Source organism: Balaenoptera musculus, chromosome 16 (genome assembly GCF_009873245.2).
Source record: "Balaenoptera musculus isolate JJ_BM4_2016_0621 chromosome 16, mBalMus1.pri.v3, whole genome shotgun sequence".
NCBI lineage: Eukaryota > Metazoa > Chordata > Mammalia > Artiodactyla > Balaenopteridae > Balaenoptera > Balaenoptera musculus.
Genome location: NC_045800.1, coordinates 13596452 through 13618827, shown reverse-complemented (window position 1 = coordinate 13618827; position 22376 = coordinate 13596452). Strand labels below are relative to the sequence as shown.

Below are 22376 nucleotides of genomic sequence, written 5' to 3'. Positions count from 1 at the left end.
TAAGAGAATTCAGTACCACCAAACCAGCTTTACAACAAATGCTAAAGAAACTTCTCTAGGTGAGAAACACAAGGGAAGAAAAAGACCCACAAAAACAAACCCAAAACAATTAAGAAAATGGCAGTAGGAACATACATATCGATAATAACCTTGAATGTAAATGGATTAAATGTCCCAACCAAAAGACAGACTGGCTGAATGGATACAAAAACAAGACCCATGTATATGCTGTCTACAAGAGACGCACTTCAGACCTAGGGACACATATAGACTGAAAGTGAAGGGATGGAAAAAGATATTCCATGCAAATAGAAATCAAAAGAAAGCTGGAGTAGCAATACTCATATCAGATAAAATAGACTTTAAAATAAAGACTGTTATAGGAGATAAGGAGTGACACTACATAATGATGAAAGGATCAATCCAAGCAGAAGATATAACAATTATAAGTGTTTATGCACCCAACACAGGAGCACCTCGATACATAAGGCAAATGCTAACAACCATGAAAGGAGAAATTGACAGTAATACAATAATATGGGGGCATTAACACCCCACTTAAACCAATGGACAGATCATCCAAACAGAAAATAAATAAGGAAACACAAGCTTTAAATGATACAACAGATTAGATTTAATTGATATTTACAGAACATTCCACCCAAAAGTGGCAGAACACATTTTCTTCTCAAGTGCACATGGAACATTCTCCAGGATAGATCACATCTTGGGTAACAAATCAAGCCTCAGAAAATTGAAATCGTATCAAGCATCTTTTCTGACCACAATGCTATGAGACTGGAAATCAATTACAGGAAAAAAACTGTAAAAAACACAAATGCATGGAGGCTAAACAGTGCACTACTAACCAAAAGACCACTGAAGAAATCAGAAAAGAAATTTAAAAATACATAGAAACAAACGACAACAAAAACACAACAACCCAAAACCTATGGGACGCGGCAAAAGCAGTTCTAAGAGGGAAGTTTATAGCAATTCAATCTCACCTCAAGAAACAAGAAAAATCTCAAATAAACACTCTAACCCTACACTTAAAACAACAGAGAAAGAAGAACAAAGAAAACCCAAAGTCAGTAGAAGGAAAGAAATCATAAAGATCAGATCAGAAATAAATGAAAAAGAAATGAAGGAAACAATAGCAAAGATCAACAAAACTAAAAGCTGGTTCTTTGAGAAGATAAACAAAATTGATAAACCCTTAGCCAGACCCATCAAGAAAAAAAGGGAGAGGACGCAAATCAGTAAAATTAGAAATGAAAAAGGAGAAATCACAACTGAAACTGAAGAAATACAAAGGATTATAAGAGACTACTACAAACAACTACATGCCAATAAAATAGACAACAACAAAGAAATGGACAAATTCTTGGAAACGTACAATTTTCCAAGACTGAACCAGGAAGAATTAGGAAATATAAACAGACCTATCACAAGTAATAAAATCGAAACCGTGATTAAAAATCTTCCAACAAACAAAAGTCCAGGATCAGATGGCCTCACAGACGAATTCTATCAAACATTTAGAGAAGAGCTAACACCCATCCTTCTCAAACTCTTCCAAAAAATTGCAGAGGGAGAAACACTCCCAAATTCACTCTATGAAGCCACCATCGCGCTGATACCAAAACCAGAAAAAGACATCACAAAAAAAGAAAATTATAGACCAATATCACTGATGAACATAGATGCAAAAATCCTGAACAAAATACTAGCTAACAGAATCCAACAACACCAATTTATGATAAAAACTCTCCAGAAAATGGGCATAGAGGGAAACTACCTCAACCTAATAAAGGCCATATATGACAAACCCACAGCAATCATCATACTCAATGGTGAAAAACTGAAAGCATGTCCACTAAGATCAGGAACAAGACAAGGATGTCCACTCTCGCCACTCTTATTCAACATAGTTTTGGAAGTCACGGCAATCAGAGAAGAAAAAGAAATAAAAGGAATCCAAATTGGAAAAGAAGAAGTAAAACTGTTACTGTTTGCAGATGACACGATACTATACATAGAAAATCCTAAAAATGCTACCAGAAAACTACTAGAACTAACCAATGGATTTGGTAAGGTTGCAGGATACAAAATTAATGCACAGAATCTCTGGCATTCCTATACACCAAGCAACGAAAAATCAGAAAGAGAAGTTAAGGAAACAATCCCATTTACCATCGCAACAAAAAGAATAAAATACCTAGGAATAAACCTGCCTAAGGAGGTGAAAGACTTGTACTCAGAAAACTATAAAACACTGATGAAAGAAATCAAAGATGATACAAACAGATGGAGAAATATACCATGTTCTTGGATTGGAAGAATCAATATTGTGAAAATGACTATACTACCCAAAGCAATCTACAGATTCAGTGCAATCCCTATCAAACTACCAATGGCATTCTTCACAGAATTAGAACAAAAAATTTTACAATTCATATGGAAACACAGAAGACCCCGAATAGCCAAAGCAATCTTGAGAAAGAAAAATGGAGTTGGAGGAATCAGGCTCCCTGACTTCAAACTATACCACAAAGCTACAGTAATCAAGACAGTATGGTACTGGCACAAAAACAGAAATATAGATCAATGGTACAGGACAGAATGCCCAGAGATAAACCCATGCACATATGGTCACCTAATTTATGACAAAGGAGGCAAGAGCATACAGTGGAGAAAAGACAGCCTCTTCCATATGTGGTGCTGGGAAAACTGAACAGCTACATGTGAAAGAATGAAATTAGAACACTACCTAACACCATACACAAAAATAAACTCCAAATGGATTAAAGACCTAAATGAAAGACTAGACTCTATAAAATTCTTAGAGGAAAACATAGGAAAAACACACTTTGACATAAAATACAGCAAGATCTTTTTTGACCCACCTTTCAGAGTAAAGGAAATAAAAACAAAAATAAACAAATGGGACTTAATTAAACTTAAAAGCTTTTTGCACAGCAAGGAAAACCATAAACAAGACAAAAAGACAGCCCTCAGAATGGGAGAAAATATTTGCGAATGAAACAACACACAAAGGATTAATCTCTAAAATATACAAACAGCTTATGGAGCTCAATATCAAAAAAACAAACAATCCAATTAAAAAATGGGCAGAAGACCTAAATAGACATTTCACTAAGGAAGACATACAGATGGCCAAGAGGCACATGAAAAGCTGCTTAACATCACTAATTAATAGAGAAATGCAAATCAGAACTACAATGAGGTATCACCTCACTCTGGTCAGAATGGCCATTATCAAAAAATCTAGAAACAATAAATGCTGGAGAGGGTGTGGTGAAAAGGGAACCCTCCTGCACTGTTGGTGGGGATGTAAATTGATACAACCACTATGGAAAACAGTATGAAGGTTCCTTAAAAAACTAAAAATAGAACTACCATATGACCCAGCAATCCCACTACTGGGTATATACCCTGAGAAAACCATAATTCAAAAAGAGTCATGTACCACAATGTTCATTGCAGCACTATTTACAATAGCCAGGACATGGAAGCAACCTAAGTGTCCACTGACAGATGAATGGATAAAGAAGATGTGGCAAATATATACAATGGAATATTAGCCATCAAAAGAAACAAAACTGAGTGATTTGTAGTGAGGTGGATGGACCCAGAGTCTGTCATACAGAGTGAAGTAAGTCAGAAAGAGAAAAACTAATACCATATGCTAACGCATATATATGGAATCTAAAAAAAAAAAAAGGTACTGATGAACCTAGTTGCAGGGCAGGAAGAAAGATGTAGACATAGAGAATGGACCTGAGGACACAGGGTGGGAGGGGGAAGCTGGGGCAAAGTGAGAGTAGCATCGACATATATACACTACTGAATGTAAAATAGTTAGTTAGTGGGAAGCAGCAGCATAGCACAGGGAGATCAGCTCGGTGCTCTGCAATGACCTAGAGGAGTGGGATAGGGAGGATGGGAGGGAGGCTCAAGAGGGAGAGGATATGGGGACACATGTATGCATATGGCTAATTCACTCTGGTGTACAAGAGAAACTAACAGTACTGTGAAGCAATTATACTCTAATAAAGATCTATTAAAAAAATAAAAAGCTTAAAAAATAAACATTTATAAGAATATTAAGCTAAAACTATAACAACACTAAGTGATCCCTATGACATTATAACAACCTGGACATGTTTAAATAGTGCTCGCTCAAGCAGGAGAAATGTGAATATGTATGCCTAAAGGTTAAGAACTCAAGAAACTTCAACTCGTGACAGTAAGCTAATTCAAAACAACGTTATATACATACAAGTGGTCTACGGAAATGTTCTAATCTTAATTGGTTTATGTGCTCTTAAAAATTTGATCATTCTAAAACTTTCCTCTATTTGTTTCAAATCTTCTCATATCACTAAGTGAAGTTGTCACGGTAAAAATATCTCAAGAGGGGCTTCCCTGGTGGCGCAGTGGTTGAGAATCTGCCTGCCAATGCAGGGGACACAGGTTCGAGCCCTGGTCTGGGAAGATCCCACATGCCGTGGAGCAACTGGGCCCGTGAGCCACAATTACTGAGCCTGCGCGTCTGGAGCCTGTGCTTCGCAACAAGAGAGGACGCGATAGTGAGAGGCCCGCGCACCGCGATGAAGAGTGGCCCCCACTTGCCACAACTAGAGAAAGCCCTAGCACAGAAACGAAGACCCAACACAGCCATAAAAAAAAAAAAAAAACAACTCAAGAGGTCTTAAGCCTTAAATTTCCAAAACTGAAATAAATGATAAGCATTTTTTTGTCCTTCCTCCAAAAAAGGGGGCACTGTTATTTGTTCTTCCATTTTCTCTAGAGTGTCACTTTCTTTCTGTTTTAGAGATTACAATAAACCCCACAAGATGAATTTATATTCAAAAGCAGGAAAAATGAAAATACTTAGATTACAGTAGTATCTCCTCTTTAGTTTGAATCTTACAAACTTGTAATCTATATGAATTGAGAGTTCTTTTTTTTCTACTAACAAAAATGTTCAGAAGAAAAACAACAATGTAAGAAAGATTTTAATAAGAATATGAGAAGAATAAAAAAGCAGGAATGAGTTGAAAATAGTAATTAGTAATTTATTCTCTCCTTCATTAACAATTTTAGGTAATCCTTAAACTGTGTGACTAACACATAGCACCACAACACTAAGTAACTTTACATGGTTGGGTTTATAAAGATAGTGACTAAAACACTATTGAGATAGTGTGCTTGTTCCCAAGATTAAGCTGTCACATGGGGAAAGGTGCTGGCCTACAAGGACTAACATAAGAACATGAACTACTGTCCATGCTTTCTCCTTCAACTCTCCAGAAATACTGGTCTTTATTTTTAAATTTTTTGACAAGGTGATACAGTCACAAAAATCAAACAGTATAAAAAAGGTTATAGTGAAAAGTCTGGCTCTCACCTTCACCCCTGTCCATCATCATTAACCCAGTTCCCTCAACCTTTTCCCCATAAAAATTTTTATTGGTTTCTTGTATATTCTTTCAGAGATTCATTACAAGTTTATTTAAAAGTTCCTTATTAAAATAAAATAGGATACATATACTTCACAAATTGTAATGTTTTTCTTTGTATTATTTATCTCAATTCAACATGACCTAAATAATGCCTGACTACACTCTCTCAATGCCTTCATGCAGTCTCGGGTTCAAGGCTGACCCAAGGATTTACGTGAGCAGTATCTCAAATAAAGCAAGAGAATGGTGAGCAAAGGAGACAACAATAGCTAGTGGTTAAAAAGCCGCAAACAACAGACATATAATTAATCCATAATCCCATCAGCAACACCAAGACAAAAGAACTAGTTTTTTAAAGTTCCTAGCACAGTACCTATTACACATCATATATACTGCATTAAATATCTGTTCAATGAATCAATCAATCAATCTTCTTCAAGGCTATCTTTGCAAGTTTGGGGATGGGCAGGTGAATAGGTAGGTAGGAATTAACAACAGGAGAGTCAAGAAATTTTGTACAAAGCTGCCTTTCAAATGTTTAGAAGTTGCTATGATTATTTTGGAAAAGGTAATCCAATGGTATGATTTTGATGCCTGTGAATCTATAAGAAAATTCACTGAAAGAAAGTATCAGTCCAAAATTTCCTCAGACACAGGCCACTTGAAAAACATCCTTCCAAATGATAATATGACAAGCCCAAATTATAATTAGATATTTAATACTTATGCTTACCATAGCGTATTGGCTTAGCTACTTCAAATTCAGACTTATGTAGAGCCGTATTTTTATTGTATATATCATTTTACTGTACATTGCAGTCCCTTTTACAAAATTTACAGCATATTCAGTCTTTCTTTGATAAAAGAATTCCCTTTAAACTAGACTTTCTGACATAATCGTACACAATATTGATTCACTCCAAGACTTAAAAAAATATTTAGCATATTATTAGTATACTCAAAATTAACCTATTAGCAAGGATACAGATATATTTGGTATAAAATAAAACCTCTGGACTCAAGCACTTATTTTTTATTATGGGCTGAAAATAAAAATAGAGTGATTAAGCATCAAATAAGTGGTCACAGAAATGTAGCATAAGGATAGTATATTTGTAGTTGGAATGATCAGGAGACACAGTAAGGAGGCAGCTTTTAAGGTGAAGCAAGAAACGCTAGTCTCAAGGAACAGAAGATGGGGTAGGGCCTTCAGCCAGGAAAATAGTGGAGAGTCAACACAGGAGCTTGGTACGTTAAAATATCTAAGGCAGGGAATGGCAAACTATGGTCCATGGGCCAAATCCAGTCCACTGCTTGTTTTTATACGGCCTGTGGGCTACCAATGGTTTTCACATTTTTAAATGGCTGAAAAAAACAAATCAAAAGAACTTTATGACACATAAAAATTATAAAATTCATATAATAAAGTGCTATGGGCACACAGCCATGCCATGCCCATTCATTTACCTGTTGTCTATCTATGACTGCTTTCACACTACAAGGCAGAGTTGAGTAGTTGCAACAGAAACCACGTGAATCACAAAGCCTAAAATATTTACTATCTGGTCCTTTAGAGAAAAAGTGTGCCAACCTCTTCTCTTAGGAAGGCCTATGTGGCTGAAGCACTGTGAGTGAGGGGCTGGGTGGAGAAAGAAACTAGAGAGGTAAAGAGGGGCATGCAAGCCATGAAAAAGATTTGGGTCTATATTCTAAGAGGAATGGGGAAGCCATTAGAGAATTTTAAGTAGGAAAGTGATGATCAGATATGCATTTTGAAAAGCTCATTCTGGTTGTCATAATGGTAACCAGTGTTAGGAGATAAGTAAGGAGGCTAATGTAGTAAGTAGTTCAAGCAAAGTATGAACACAGCTTAGACTATGGGGCTGGAAAAATAAAGAGGCTGGGCAAGATTATTTCTGAGATTCCCCTCCAGCTCTAAAATTTTAAGAATCACAGGAGTTTACAAGTCTGGTTTTGCAACTTTCCAGGGTATTTCCAATTATCAAAAACAGTTCTCAAAACTGTTATGCTATGAACAGCTTTCTAATAGGTAGTAAGAAATATGCCAACAGAGCATTAGGTATCGAAAAAGTTTGGAAATTACTGCAGGATAAATGATCACCCCCGCCATTAGAATGCTTTCTAAAATATAGTTTGTATTTTTTATAAGTTGGAAAGGACTACTTTTATGAAATTTACAATTAAAGAATTTACAGATAATACAATATAAATTAACACAGTGGGGAATAAACACAAATACTGCTCAAGTACATTTTCAGTGTACTTTCTTTCCTATAATGTAGTAATGACAAAACAAAGAACATACCTGCTACATTCTAACAATGTAACTTTAAGGCGGCCTTCAGTAAGTGCCCATTGTTGTATATGGATATGCTCTTCATCATCTTCTTCGAATCCTTGCAAGGTTTGGAATGGGAAAAACGGCTTAAACCTGACAAAAGTAAAGATAAGTCTAAATTTCTGAATAATAAACACCACACTTTAAAGCGTAATAACAAAACCTACCTGTAGGAAAACAACACAGAACAAACATCTAATACTGCATGTGCCCTATAAAACCAGAGCTTACCACAATCCCCCATAACTGGCAGCAAATAGTGCCTTCTTGGTGGCACCCAGACTTCCTGGTTTTTTGGCATGCCCTCATTGACAAGGCAAGACACCTAGAACAAAGGAAAAGAAAATCTAGAAGCCACCAGTGGGCCCTGAAACTTGGGTGGGACAGGAGAGAGATTCTTTCTGGACCCGATGGGAAGAGTGTTCCTACAGTAAAAGATCAAAATTCAGAATGCAATGTTCCATGGAAACAATAAAATTGGATAGCGATTAGTACTAGATAATGATAAATAATAATAATAACAACAACAACAATTAACAGCAGCAAAGGTATTTATCAGAGATGTTTACTATTTGCCAGGCAGTGTGCTAAGAGCTTTACATGCTTTATATCTTATTCAATGCTCAAAATCCTGAGTGGGCAATATGATTAGCTTCCCTCTCCAGATGAAAAGAGTGAGGGTTAGAAAGGTTAAAGAATTTGTTCAACATTACACAGTGAGTGGCATAACCAGAATTCAAGCTAGTTTGACTAGTTGACTACGTAACACTTCAGTTACCTATGAATTATTCAGGTCTTTATGTGCTCACTGTTAATACTCTTGGGTTTTATGTAGAAGCTTGTGGTGAGTTATAAACTGTAAGCTTTAAAAACTTTAATTTGAAACATAATTCATACTCCTCCATTAAAGCAAAGGACAAAGAAAATGAGAAAATTGGGCTTGAGGGCCTATAGTTTTCAACTAACTCTACACGCTGTCACTAGACATGACATTTGTCTGCTCAAAAGCTTTAATGCCTTCTCACTAACCACACACAGCATAAAAGATAGTCAAAAGTTCTTGGTTTCATATTCAAGGTCTACCACAATTAATCTTTCCAATGGTATTTTTCCTTATTAGAAACCTTCCAATCTAGGAAGTGTAGTCACCTCATGTACCCAGAAGATGCCATGCATATTCCTGCTTTCAAGCCTTTTGTACCAACTGGAGGTTTCCCTATTCCTCAAAGCCTACCCAAACCCTAAACACTTTCTATAATCAGCTTTAGGTCCTACATCACAGCAGACCACATGCACTGCTTTCACTCTTCTTTATCTTGCAGTCATTTAAATTGCTGGGCACTTATGCCTTGAAATCTCAAATGTGACCTGGTTTCACAATTATCTTTACCCCTCACACACACTATCAGGACTGAAGTATGTATTGATCTGATTTATAAAAATCCAACATAAAAAATGAAACAAACATTTAGAAAATATGAATAGCCCACAACAATTTATACTGAAAGATACTGATAGAGGGAGAAATACTATTTTACGGTTTCCCAATGAACAGGATTAAAGAAAAAATTCTTAGGGAAAGATAAGGAGGTATACAGACCATGCTCAGTGCTTTTCTCTTGCTTCTGGAAACAGATGGAAAACAGAAAGCCCCTTTAGTTTCCTAATTTCCATTGAAATCATTTGATTCAGACAGACTGGCACCAAATTTTTGAGAGGAAAAAAGGAAACTACATTTATCATGTTAATACGATGTTGTAGCTGAGTGTTTTTAATAAACAAGCCTTATGGCTCCTGAAGAACATATAACTGTCACTCTATTAAAAAAAAATCACAAAAAGCACTACATACACTAGCAACTTTGAATATAATAATCCAAGTTTGCTAAATCACAGCTGCTCTATGAATCAACTTTTCTTGTCAAGTATAGCCCTAAAATTTGATTAAAAAATTTCTCACAGGTGTGTGACTTCAATGTGATAAGTAGTAAAGTCTAATTTGGGGGCTTCCCTGGTGGTGCAGTGGTTAAGAATCTGCCTGCCAATGCAGGGGACACGGGTTTGAGCCCTGGTCTGGGAGGATCCCACATGCTGCGGAGCAACTAAGCCCGTGAGCCACAACTACTGAGCCTGCGCGTCTGGAGCCTGTGCTCCGCAACAGGAGAGGCCGCGACAGTGAGAGGCCCGCGCACCACGATGAGGAGTGGCCCCCGCTCGCCACAGCTGGAGAAAGCCCTCGCACAGAAACGAAGACCCAATACAGCCAAAAATAAATATAAATAAATAAATTAAAAATTAAAAAAAAAAAAGTCTAATTTGGGTTTATTAATGCTTCTACGGGGTTTGCTAAAAGGATTTATGCACAAAAATAAACTAAAATCAGAAAAAATGTATTCCGTTTTAAAATAACACACTAAACAGTGGGATAGAGCTACTTGTTCAACATCCTCTCACCATACACAAAAATAAACTCAAAATGGCTTAAAGACTTAAACATAAAACATGAGACCATAAAACTCCTAGAAGAGAACATAGGCAAAACATTCTCCGACATAAATCGTACCAATGTTTTCATAGGTCAGTCTTCCAAGGCAATAGAAATAAAAATGAAAATAAACAAATGGGACCTAACCAAACTTACAAGCTTTTTTGCACAGCAAAGGAAATTATAAACAAAACAAAAAGACAACCTATAGAATGGAAGAAAACATTTGCAAATGATGTGACCGACAAGGGCTTAATTTCCAAAATTTACAAACAGCTCATACAACTCAACAACAACAAAAACAACCCAATCGAAAAATGGGCAAAAGTTCTAAAGAGACATTTCTCCAAAGAAGAAATACAGATGGCCAATAGGCATATGAAAGGATGCTCAACACTGCTAATTATTAGAGAAATGCAAATCAAAATTACAATTAGGTACCACCTCACACTGGTCAGAATAACCATCATTAAAAAGTCTACAAGTAACAAATGCTGGGGAGGCTGTGGAGAAAAGGGAACCCTCCTAACCTGTTGATGGGAATATAAGTTGGTGCAGCCACTGTGGGAAACAGTATGGAGGTTCCTCAGGAAACTAAAAATAGAATTACCATATGATCCAGCAATCCCACTCCTGGGCATATATCCAGACAAAACTATAATTCAAAAAAATACATGCACCCTTATGTTCACAGTAGCACTATTCACAACAGCCAAGACATGGAAACAACCTAAATGTCCATTGACAGATGAATGGATAAAGAAGATGTGCTAAATATATACAATGGACTACTACTCAGCCATAAAAAAGAACAAAATAATGCCATTTGCAGCAACATGGATGCAACTAGAAATTATCATACTAACTGAAGTAAGTCAGAAAGAGAAAGACAGATACCATATGATATAACTTATATGTGGAATCTAAAATATGACACAAATGAACCTATCTATGAAACAGAAACAGAACCACGGACACAGAGAACAGACTGGTGGTTGTCAAGGGGGAGAGGGTTGGGGGAGGTATGGAGTTGGAGGTTGGGGTTAGCAGATGTAAGTTTTTATATATAGAATGGATAAACAACAAGGTCTTACTGTATAGCACAGGGAACTATATTCAATATCCTGTGATAAACCATAATGGAAAAGAATGTCTATGCGTATAACTGAGTCACTCTGCTGTACAGCAGTAATCAACACAACATTGTAAATCAACTATACATCAATAAAACAAAGCAAAAGCTATTTGTTCAAGCTACTAAACAGAAACCAAACATTCACAAAGAACACTTGGTTTTCAGAACTTTTAGTCCAAGTCTTTAAATAGCCCAAACTCATAAAGGAATCCAAACAATGAAGTAGGCTACTTCTATCCCTTCCTTTTATCTTCCCATCATACCACAGAATCCTTCCTTCATTAGCCTATATCTCCTGTGAACCTATCAACTTAAAAATGTCATTGTTTTCTCACTCAAGTTCCCTTTCTTTTCCCTCACTCAAACCTTCTTTTACAAGCTATCTGTACTTCCTCTTGTAGAAAACTTTAAAAACCAACCTGGGAAGATGGACTTTTATAATGACAGCATGAGACACTCCATTGACCTGCTCCCAGTGAAGCTGGTGAAATTATTAAAACAAATATTAAAGCCTCTGGAAATGGTCCTAAGGGCAAACAAAGAAACTTCCATTCAAGAAAACCTATAGAAATATGGTAAGAAAGGTGAGAGTCTGTGGTGTTAGAGCCAAGATTGCTCAGCAGGGAAGAGATTCCACTCTGGACTGCTGAAGCGAAGAACAAAGGCTGCCTCACTTCCCCAGCACCCTGTCAGAGGGCTTTCTTCCTTGTTAAGAGCAGGGCATCAATGTTTCTCATCTGGCCCTCGACCACCTATTACTAGGCTAAGTTCCGGGAAAGAATGGTCAAGAAGTTGGGAGCTCCTTTCTTTGACCGAGTTCCCACTTGAGAAACAGAGACTCTACCTTGGGCACAGCACACTAAGAATACTGAGGCCTTGATTGTCCTTGCCCTGGCTCATGAAACAGTGCTTCTATGCCAAGAGAGGCAAGCCAAGAGAACCTCAGGCTGCTACCACCCCTCATCCCACCTCCATCTAGTGTCCAACAGCTAGAGTGGGGGTTTCACTCACAGAGAAGCTTGCCATTGTCCCCAACCCTAGCTCCAGAGCCCTGGCTCAAAGATTTTGCTGAGGGAGAAGGAGAGGGAAAGGCAGGACATAAAACAGCTCCTAAACTCTTCCCACACTTTGATTGGATTTGTGTGTAGAACAATGTCCCAGGGCATTGTTGAAAACAAAAGGCACAATGTCAGAGACTTAACACTCCACTAAAATAATCCAGGCAAATCACTAAAACACAAATAAATAAATAATAATTCCGGGGAGAGGGGGACCAGTATCCAGAGTTACTACAATATATTATCTAAAATATTTGGTTTCCAACAAAAATTATGAGGCATGTAAAGAAACAGGAAAGCATGATCCATAAAGCAGAAAGAAAGCAGTCAGCACAAACTGCCAGTTAAAGTGACCAGGTATCGGACTTCACAGAAAAAGACTTCAAAATAGCCCTTACAAATATGTTCACAAAAAAAATTTTAAAGCATGATTAAAGAAGTAAAGGGAGGTATTATGACAATGTCACATCAAATATATAATATCAATAGATATAAGAATAATTTTTTAAAAAAACAAGTGGAAATTCTGGAGTTGAAAAATACAATAGGGACTTCCTTGGGGCGCAGTGGTTAAGAATCCACCTGCCAACACAGGGGACACAGGTTCAATCCCTGATCTGGGAAGATCCCACATGCCACGGAGCAACTAGGCCCGTGTGCCCCAACTACTGAGCCCGTGCACCACAACTACTGAAGCCTGCACACCTAGAGCCCGTGCTCTGCAACAGGAGAAGCCACCGCAATGAGGAGTCTGTGCACCACAACGAAGAGTAGCCCCCGCTCACCGCAACCAGAGAAAGCCCGCGTGCAGCAACAAAGACCCAAAGCGGCTAAAAAATAAATAAAATTAAAAAAAAAAGTACAATGCAATTTTGAAGTTCACCAAAAGGGATCTGAATAGTAGATATGAATTGTCAGAAGAAAAAAAAAGTAGTGAATTCAAAGACAGAGCAACAGAGGTTATGTAAGCCAAAGAACAGAGGAAAAAAAATGAAGAAAAATAAACTGAGCCTTAGAGAAATGATACCATTAAGTATACTAACATACACATAAAGGGAGTGCCAGCAGGAGGGGAGGGGAGAAGAGAGAGAAGAGCAGAAAAAATATTCAAATAGAGGTAGGTAGCTAGTAAGCCCCAAAGCCACAAATTATGTGATTTCATTCTTATGAAAATCCAGAATAGAGAAATCTATAGAGACAGAAAGTAATCAGTGGTTGCTTAGGGTTGGGGGTGGTAGGTGGGCTAGGAGGATGATAGGTTGAGGGTATGGGGTTTTGTTTTTGAGGTGATAAAAATGTTCTAAAATGACTGTGGTGATAGTTGTAATATATCTGTGAATGTACTAAAAACCACTGAATTGTAGGTTTAAATAGGTGAATTATATGGAGTATGAATTATATCTCAATAAAGCTACTTTAAAAAAAACTTAACCCAGTTACCCAGAGATAATTGCTCTTGTCATTGCTTTGGTATGTAAATGTTTAGTTAGAATTATCTGATTAAAGAAACAAAACCATAAATGACACAGCTCCATTAAAATAACTTAAAGCCCCTTTTAAGGCTTACGAAAAACACAGATTTGTTGAATGGCTACCATACCAGGTACTGACTGTATAAAGCATTTATTTGCTCACTTAATCCCCCCAAACCAGGCATTAGCACACTGTACATAAGGAAGCAGTCCTAGAGGTCTCACAAACACTATACACTGGAGCCAAAACTGGAACCTGTATTAGTTTCCTAGCACTGCCACAACAGAATATCACAGACTGGGTGGCTTAAAAAACAGAAACTTATTTTCTCACAGTGGAAGTCTAAGATCAAGGTGCCAAGAGGGCTGGTTTCTGGTAAAACCTCTCTCCTTGCTTACAGACAGACACCTTCTTGCTGTATCCTCTCACGACTTTTTTCTCTGCACACATACTCCTGGTATCTCTTCCTTTTAAGGGCACCAGTCCTATTGGATTAGAGCTCCATCCTTATGACCTCATTTAACTTAAATTACCTCCTTAAAGGTCTTATAACCTCAAATACAGTTACACTGAGGGTTAGGGCTTCAACATTTTGGGGGACATAATTTGTCCATAAAAGAACTCAAATATAACTCTGGAGCCTCGTCTATAGTTCCTGAGGCTGATTTGACTACCGACCTGCTGGAATACATGCTCTAAACCTGGTCTGAAGTTATCTGACAAGGATGGTCATGGTTTCACGTATATTACTGTGCTTGATCCTCACTCACAATAACATGGTGAGGCACGGTTGCAAATCATTTCCCCATTTCACACAACAGGTTCAGAGAGTACAAAGAGCCTTGCTGCAGACTGCATACTTTATTAAAAAGTTACATGAAGATACATGCCAGCAAAATGAGGGCCTAAAGCAAGAAAGAAGAAAGTGATCCAGAAAATAGTGGCTCCAAGTCAAGAAGGCAATGATGTCCTAAACCCAGATGACAGAGGTCTGGCAAAGCAAGAGAGAAGTCCAATTTGGGGAAGGTGATGAAAACTCCAAGATGGAGATCTCCAGGAAATAGGGAATGAATAGAAGAGGCAGAAGACATGAGAAGGAAGAGGTTCATTTTTTCAATTAAAGCTTGAAGATTTGGTTAAGGCAACTTGGTAAGAGAATAAAAAAGAATTCAAACTTGACTCTAGGAACATAGTGCTTTAATGGCATAAAGATTTTGAAACTGGAATATAGAAAAGGAAGCATAAACTTGCATATTAGGCAGCTCTGCAATAAAAAAAATTGTATAGACGTAACAATAACATAAATATTTCAATCAAGGAAGATTTAAGTCTGAACAGAACATAAATGTTATTATTTATAAATAAGGATGTAGTTCAATGAATGAATTGAAAATAGTGACATAACTAGATTGGGAAAAGACAGAAGGGAAGGTGAGAGAGGATATCACTTAGCTAAATCTTCATCTATCTTAGCAGGAAGTCAATCAATAGAAAATATCTAAAGTCGCTGAATCAAGACAGCTGTATGACTTTGTTGAGCAAAATATAGGTAACATCATAATTAATTACTATAGCTAACATTTACTGAGTACTTACCACATAATAAAAGTCATTATATTTATTAATTCTCACAATTCTATGAGATAGGTACTATAATTAATCTCCATTTTGTAGATGAGGAAATTGAGACACAGGTTAAATAACTTGTTCAAGGTTACACAGTTAATAAGTAGTGAAGCCAAGAAAAGAATCTAAGCAGCCTGGCTTCAAAACCTGTGTTATTAATCACTGCCTCTTAAAAGTTGTTAAAAATAGAAATAGTACTTATGGTTGCTTCTGAAGAGTGTGACCTAGGGGAGGAAAGTAGAGGGTTTAGGGAAGTAATTGTTGATTTTAATTCTAAGTCCTTCTGTTATATTTGATTTTTAAATTATGTACATTAACTCAAATGAAAAGACAGACAATATCAAATGTTGAAAATGATGTGAAACTGCTAGTGTGCCGTAACTACTTTGAAAACTGTGTGGCAATTATCTGCTACACAGGGATAGATGCTTAACCTATGACCCAGCAATCCTAGATATCCAATAGAAATATGCATAAATGTTCACCAAAAAACATGTATAAGAATATTCATAACAGCAATATCCAACTGTCCATCAACAATAGAAGGGCTAAATTGAGGTACATGTGGAAGACGCCACAGCAAATATAATAAACAAACTACATCAATACACAATAACATGAATTAATCTCACAAACATACTGTTGAGTCAAAGAAGTTAGAAAAACGATGAGTGTAAACACTATGGCTCAATTTATGTACAGTTAAGAAACAGGCACCTCCCTGCCCTGCACCCAGAGCAATGGTGGTAAGAAGTCAGGATAGTAGTTACTCTTAGGCAGAGCAGGGAAGGTAGCGTAGCATATGAGGGACTTTCTGGTTGCTGGTAATAATTCTATTCCTTGTTCTGAATGCTGTTTTGTTCATTTTGTAAAAATTCATTGAACTAAATTTTTACAGTTAGTGTACTTTTTAAGCAGTGAGTTACACTTCAGTAAAAGTTTAAAAGAAAAAACATGTTTAATTTAAAAATATGTGTTACTCTGATAACATTTTTAAAATACATATTTAAAATTTTACACCTACAAGAGACGCCAAGCCTTCTTCTCATATGTGGATCTGAGATACTCTTTTTTAACATCTAAAATATGTTTTTGCTCCAAGATGTTTCTTCAAGACTGTTCTATAAGCACCCTGAATGCCAGCTGGTGACATCTCCATCACATGGCAGCAGTAAAACCGTTTGCAAACACTGTGATCTTTAGAGAAAAAGGGTTTACTACAAACCCAATATAAAAATATCCTGCAGTCTAAATCTACTCTTAACTTCAGCATGGGTTCTTGTGTCCTTGCCAAAATAATAAATCTGCTAGTTTTCAACTCAATAAAAGGGAAAACTTTCTAACAATTAGAGCCAGTCAAAAAGGACACAACTGTCTCAATGCACTGCATGCCTTCTATCTCTAAAAATATTCAGGTAGAGGTTGGATGAGGCTTCGTCAAGGAGGGAAGGTGTTGTATAAAGAACACAAAATTTAGGGCTTCCCTGGTGGCACAGTGGTTGAGAGTCTGCCTGCCAGTGCAGGCGACACGGGTTCGGGCCCTGTCTGGGAAGATCCCACATGCTGCAGAGCGGCTGGGCCCGTGAGCCACAGCTGCTGAGCCTGTGCGTCTGGAGCCTGTGCTCCGCAACGGGAGAGGCCGCAACGGTGAGAGGCCCACGCACCTCGATGAAGAGTGGCCCCCGCTTGCCGCAACTTGGGAAAGCCCTTGCACAGAAGCGAAGACCCAACACAGACAAAAAATAAATAAAAAAAAAAAGAACACAAAATTTAGAATCATACAAACAAACATAGATTATGGTCCCAACTCCTAGAGATTTGTTTCAGAATAATCAAGGGAGGGGAGCGTGGGAAGATACAGATGATCATAAGTGGCCACAAGTTAATGATTGTCTGGCTACATATAATGGGGGTTCACTGAATTCTTAACTTTTGAGTAAGTCTGAAATTTCCCATAATGGAGAATTAGAAGAAGTTTGTTGTGTATACTAAAACAACTTGGGTTCTCTCTTCCTGTTTCCTTTCTCTTCTATATTTTCCTTAGCAACATCATTTGCTCTCACTGCTTCTACAAATTCCATATATTTATGCTTAAAAGTAAACGGAACACCTTTTCTTCCAACTTGCTCCTCCTCTCCTGTTTTACTGGCACCACTGATTTCATAGACTCTAAGAAACCTGAAGTTACCTTTTACTTCCCCCTTTCTCACAACCAACCAGTTCCACCTCCATTTCCCCAACTTCATATTGCTAAAATACGTCTTCTACTTTTCTTCTGTGTTCCCCACTGGCTTGGTTCAGGTTTTCAACGATTACTTAGAATTTTATGACTTCTAAAATTGTGTTTCCTCTTCTTTTTTTTTTTTTTTTTTTTAAAGTTTTTTTTTGGTTTTTACAAAGTAATTTATTTTTTTCAGTGCTGACTGGTCACTTGAAGCTTTGCTCTACAAGTGGGACATGAAATGTGTCCACATTCCTCTGGAGTCTTTTGGTGCAGACAAAGGTGTTTCCTCTTCTTAAAAAAGACTATTTTCCTGTATTTATTTATTTTTATTTTTTATTTTTTAATGAACATTTAAGGTTCATATACAAAACCTAACAGAGCAATAAGTCAATCATGAAATAAAATGGAAAATAACGCATTTACAATTTCTCACCACTGAAGCACTACACACTGGCTGCAGTGAGGTATGGTCAGTGTTTCAGACAGTGGATGCTCAGGCCAAATGCCAAGACTGTCATCACACTACTTTTTGTTTTAAGATCTTTTCTTTCTTCGTCATTGTTCAGTTAGTGGGGGGAGTCGGAGGGAGAGAAGTAAGTTTCATTCCCACCCCCCCCAAAAAATATTTTTTAAGCAGTTAAATTTTTCCTTGGGGAAACATTGTGTCTGTTAATCTAACATACCATATATTTCTGTTATTAAATGTCTGCATAAATATTTGTTTATTCTATTTCTTAACATAAGATCATGCAGCACTTTTAATTTCAGAACAGTAAGAATTATCAAAGGTAATTAGTTTTGTACATAAATGCCCACAGTTTCTTTTTCAATGAAAAATGTGCTCTTTGTGAAATTTGTTTCTTGTGAGAGTTGGTCAAGTAATAATCATTGAGTATTTCCTAAAATATTTATTTGCTGGGAAAATTTGTATGAAATGACATTCAAAGTATAAAAAACATTGTTAGGTAACACTTGGAACAGTTAAAAATATACTTGTTTGTAAACTATCAATGTAAGATACTGAGCATCTGAGTGTCAGAGCCATTGTCTCCTGTTTTTCTAGAAAGTGGCTTGATTTATCAATGTGACATCTTTGAAACATCTGACATTATATATAGAAACGTCAAGGCAATATTATTTGTACATATTATTAAACATGCAAAAATTTCCTGAAAGATAGTGCCCAAATAAGGGAGGTCTCCCAAGCTCAACCTCTCCTTGGTGCCCGTCACTGAACGTATGGCTGTCTTGGAGTTTGGGAGAATGGCAGCTCATTTTGGAGAGGTAGCCCCTTTAATCACTGGCTCCCTATTCAAATATGTTGCCCAGTAAACTAGGTTGAAAGTGCCAAACAGGACTGGGAATATAATTCGGGACATTTTGTCGATCTTGCTGATGCTGTTGTAAGTCTTTTTGTTTTCAGAAGTCTTGTCTTCAGGTTTTACTGAGGCTGAAGAGGCATTTGAGGTCCCTGCAGGGAGGGGCCTGCTCCTTTGCGATGTTTTGGGGGTAGGTCATCTTCCCAGTAGTATAAGCATTTGTTGATTTATTTAGTATAAGTTCACACTCCTTTTTCTTGATCTTGGCTGCTTCCAAGGCTTTTTTGCCATCCCAGGCCCAGCCTCTCTTTGTGAAATAGTTGACAGTGGCAAACTCGATCAGCGCAGAGAACACAAAAGCGTAGCACACGGCTATGAACCAGTCCATGGCCGTCGCATAAGCCACTTTGGGCAGAGAGTTCCGGGCACTGATGCTGAGGGTTGTCATGGTCAGCACCGTGGTCAACCCAAACACTGTCCTGGCTGGGAATGATTCTCGGTTCAGCCAAAAGGACACTTGCGACAAGATCACAGTCATTATGCAGGGGAGATAGGTCTGGATGACAAAGTACCCGATCTTCCTCTTCAGGTGGAAATGAGCCGTCATGATTGTGTATTCACCTTTGCTGGTGCTGATGTTCTTCTCTGTGCCCACTGTCTGCCCCATCAGGTGGTATTGGTTCAGCCTGGAGCCATCTTCTGCCACCACCACCGACTTGGTTGTGCCGTTGGTCCAGACATAGACAACTGTGGAATTAGGATATGCAGAGCTGCCAAATTTCAGAGGGCAGGCATGGGCATCCATCGGGAAGTCTTCAAGTTGCACTGGGCACTCTGCCGAGATGGTCAAGCACATGGTGTACAGCAGGGTGGCATCATCCTCCAGCCACAGCAGCTGGTTGGGCGTGGTCATGTTGTGGGCGATGGACTTCTTCCCATTGTGGAAGAAGGTGTCTGGAGTCCAGATTTTGCTGGCAAGGAGGTTGTTGAGAGGCGGCGCTGCATGAGACCTTCAAACCGAAGCCTTTCGTCTTTCCAGCTTTGTCAGAAAAACATGTCTATGGTGCATTCCATTTCCGTGTCAGACACCGGGCCGAAGCTGGTGACATAGATGTCCGTTCTCACCTGAGTGATACGCTCTCCGAGCCCAGGCCTCAGTCTGTTGTAGCCATCCAGGAGCCCATCCAAGACCCTGGTGAATATTTTGATGTTGTCATTGGTTTCATCTTTTACGGAACTGGTTGGCATTTGTGAAAAGCCAAAGTGACTGGCTAAGTTCATGGAAATACAAAACAGAAGGCGGTTTTTGATCATGATAAAGCAAGAGAACATTCCATTGTCCATTCCCAATAAGAATAATCGCTGAAGCAGATGAATTTGGAAGAATAACTGTTCCTTTCTCCACCTTGATCTTGAAGCTTTCTGAAATATTTGCCACGCGTTCGAAGTCCGCAAGCTACTCCTTGTTCTGCAAGGTGCCTGCGCGCCGGCCCAGGAAGGCAAGCCGTTGGCGAGGGTGCATCCTCCTCCTCCTCCCCTCCTCCTCCTCCGCCTGCTCTCAACCAGCTGGCAGGAGCGGAAGGCCAGTGCGGAGTCACCGCCCCATCCCGCCAGCGCGAACTTCCCCAGTCCTCCCGGGCCGAAAGGCTCTGGTGCCCCCCCCCGCGCTCCCGCCGCCGCCCTGCGGCTCCGCTCCGCAACCGCTCCGCAACCGCAACCGAGGCCGCGCTCTGCCCTGCTGCAGACCCCTCCGCCAAAAGACTATTTCCTTAACCGAGAACAAAAGTCTCTGTCTTTTATTTTCTTTAATAAAACGCTACCTCACAGGATTATTACAAAGATTTAGGGAGGTCATACATGTGAAGCACCTCGTAGAATTCCCAGCGTGTAACAGGTACACAAATCCTGGTTTTCTTCCTTCTCTGTGCTTGAGTCTCATCAAACTGGCTTCCTTACTGAATCCCTAAAGATATCATACAGTGTCCTGATTCTGTTCCTTTGCTATTTCTCCTACCTACACTGAACTTCCATCCCATCTTCCTATGTCTAAAGCTACACTATCCCTTAACAATCAGCTCAAATGTCATCTCATCCCTTCAACAAATATGTTTACTGTATTCTAGAGAGACCAAAGTCAGGCACTCAGAGACTACTGTCTTATTTCAGGGTCAGGAATACAAGCGGCACTACATCCTGCCTAAGGAAGAGAGTAGAGCAAGTAGATATAAATTAGGCAATTGGGAATTCTGTGTGGTTTTTGCCTTTCAGTCTGACAGTCTTGACTCTCTCACATTAGGAACTAGGAAACGTAAGTGTGCTCCCAAATCTCCTAAACCAAATATATAAACTAGATAAATCAGTGGTGATCGTTTCAGAATGTGCCTTCATTAACGTTCTTCAGAGGCACCTCGGTGGTCCTTTAAATAATGAGTTCTTCTGCTGCATTTAAATATCATCACAAACCTCTATTAGCCATAACTTGTATGGTGCACATTATTATGCCAAGTATGGCACACTAATACAAAACTACATGTAACTAGAAAGAAAACAAAGTACAAACAGTTCGAAACATTCTTAATTTTCTATATTCGTAAACCATGAACCTAAATTTCAAATCTATTTTACGTAGACAATTCAACTGATATTACATTAAAAAGACAATTCATACAGCAAGCCCCTCCACACTTAGCAAGGTTAACACAGCCACATTTTCTCCTGAGAGATGTGTCTGCCTGCTAATCACTCTGATCCCACAACTAGCCTCACATGGTAAGCTCCTTATCACTATTCAAGTTCTCCTTCAGAGTTACCTCCTCTCTAACCAGCACCCCTACCCCCCACCATCTGGTCATTGGTTCCCCATCTGTGTTCTAAAAGCACTTTATACACACTTCTGTTATGCCACTAATCACCCCATTTACATGTCTGTCTCTCTGTAGTTCTCCCACACCTCCCACTCCTCCCAACTAAATAGGGAGTTGCCTGAGGAGAGGAAACATATATGGCAGGTAGTACAGAACTGTGGTAAGAGCAGACTCTGTAGCCAGACAGCTTGGCTTGGGATCCCATTCTGCTGCTTCGTAGCAATATGACCCTGAGCAAACTCTTGCCTTTAAGCCTCAGTTTCCTCATATGCAGAAGGAGGATAATAATTACACCAACCTCACAGTGCTGTTATAAGAATTACATGAAATAATGTAAAGCAC

At 38.5% G+C, this 22376-nt stretch overlaps 1 protein-coding gene and 1 pseudogene across 2 annotated transcripts in view; both read right to left on the bottom strand.

Annotated features, from left to right (window-relative positions):
- The window catches only part of PDZD8 (PDZ domain containing 8), a 93765-nt gene that overhangs the window by 51350 nt on the left and 20039 nt on the right, over positions 1 to 22376 (bottom strand). The window contains exon 2 of one of the 2 annotated variants that reach the window (XM_036828182.1): positions 7819 to 7944. The exons of the other annotated variant lie outside the window; for it this stretch is intronic. Coding sequence (XP_036684077.1) covers positions 7819 to 7944 — 126 coding nt within the window. The remainder of the gene's footprint in view (positions 1 to 7818; positions 7945 to 22376) is intronic. 2 annotated transcript variants of the gene reach the window in all.
- On the bottom strand, positions 19123 to 20514 carry LOC118882465 (annotated as a pseudogene).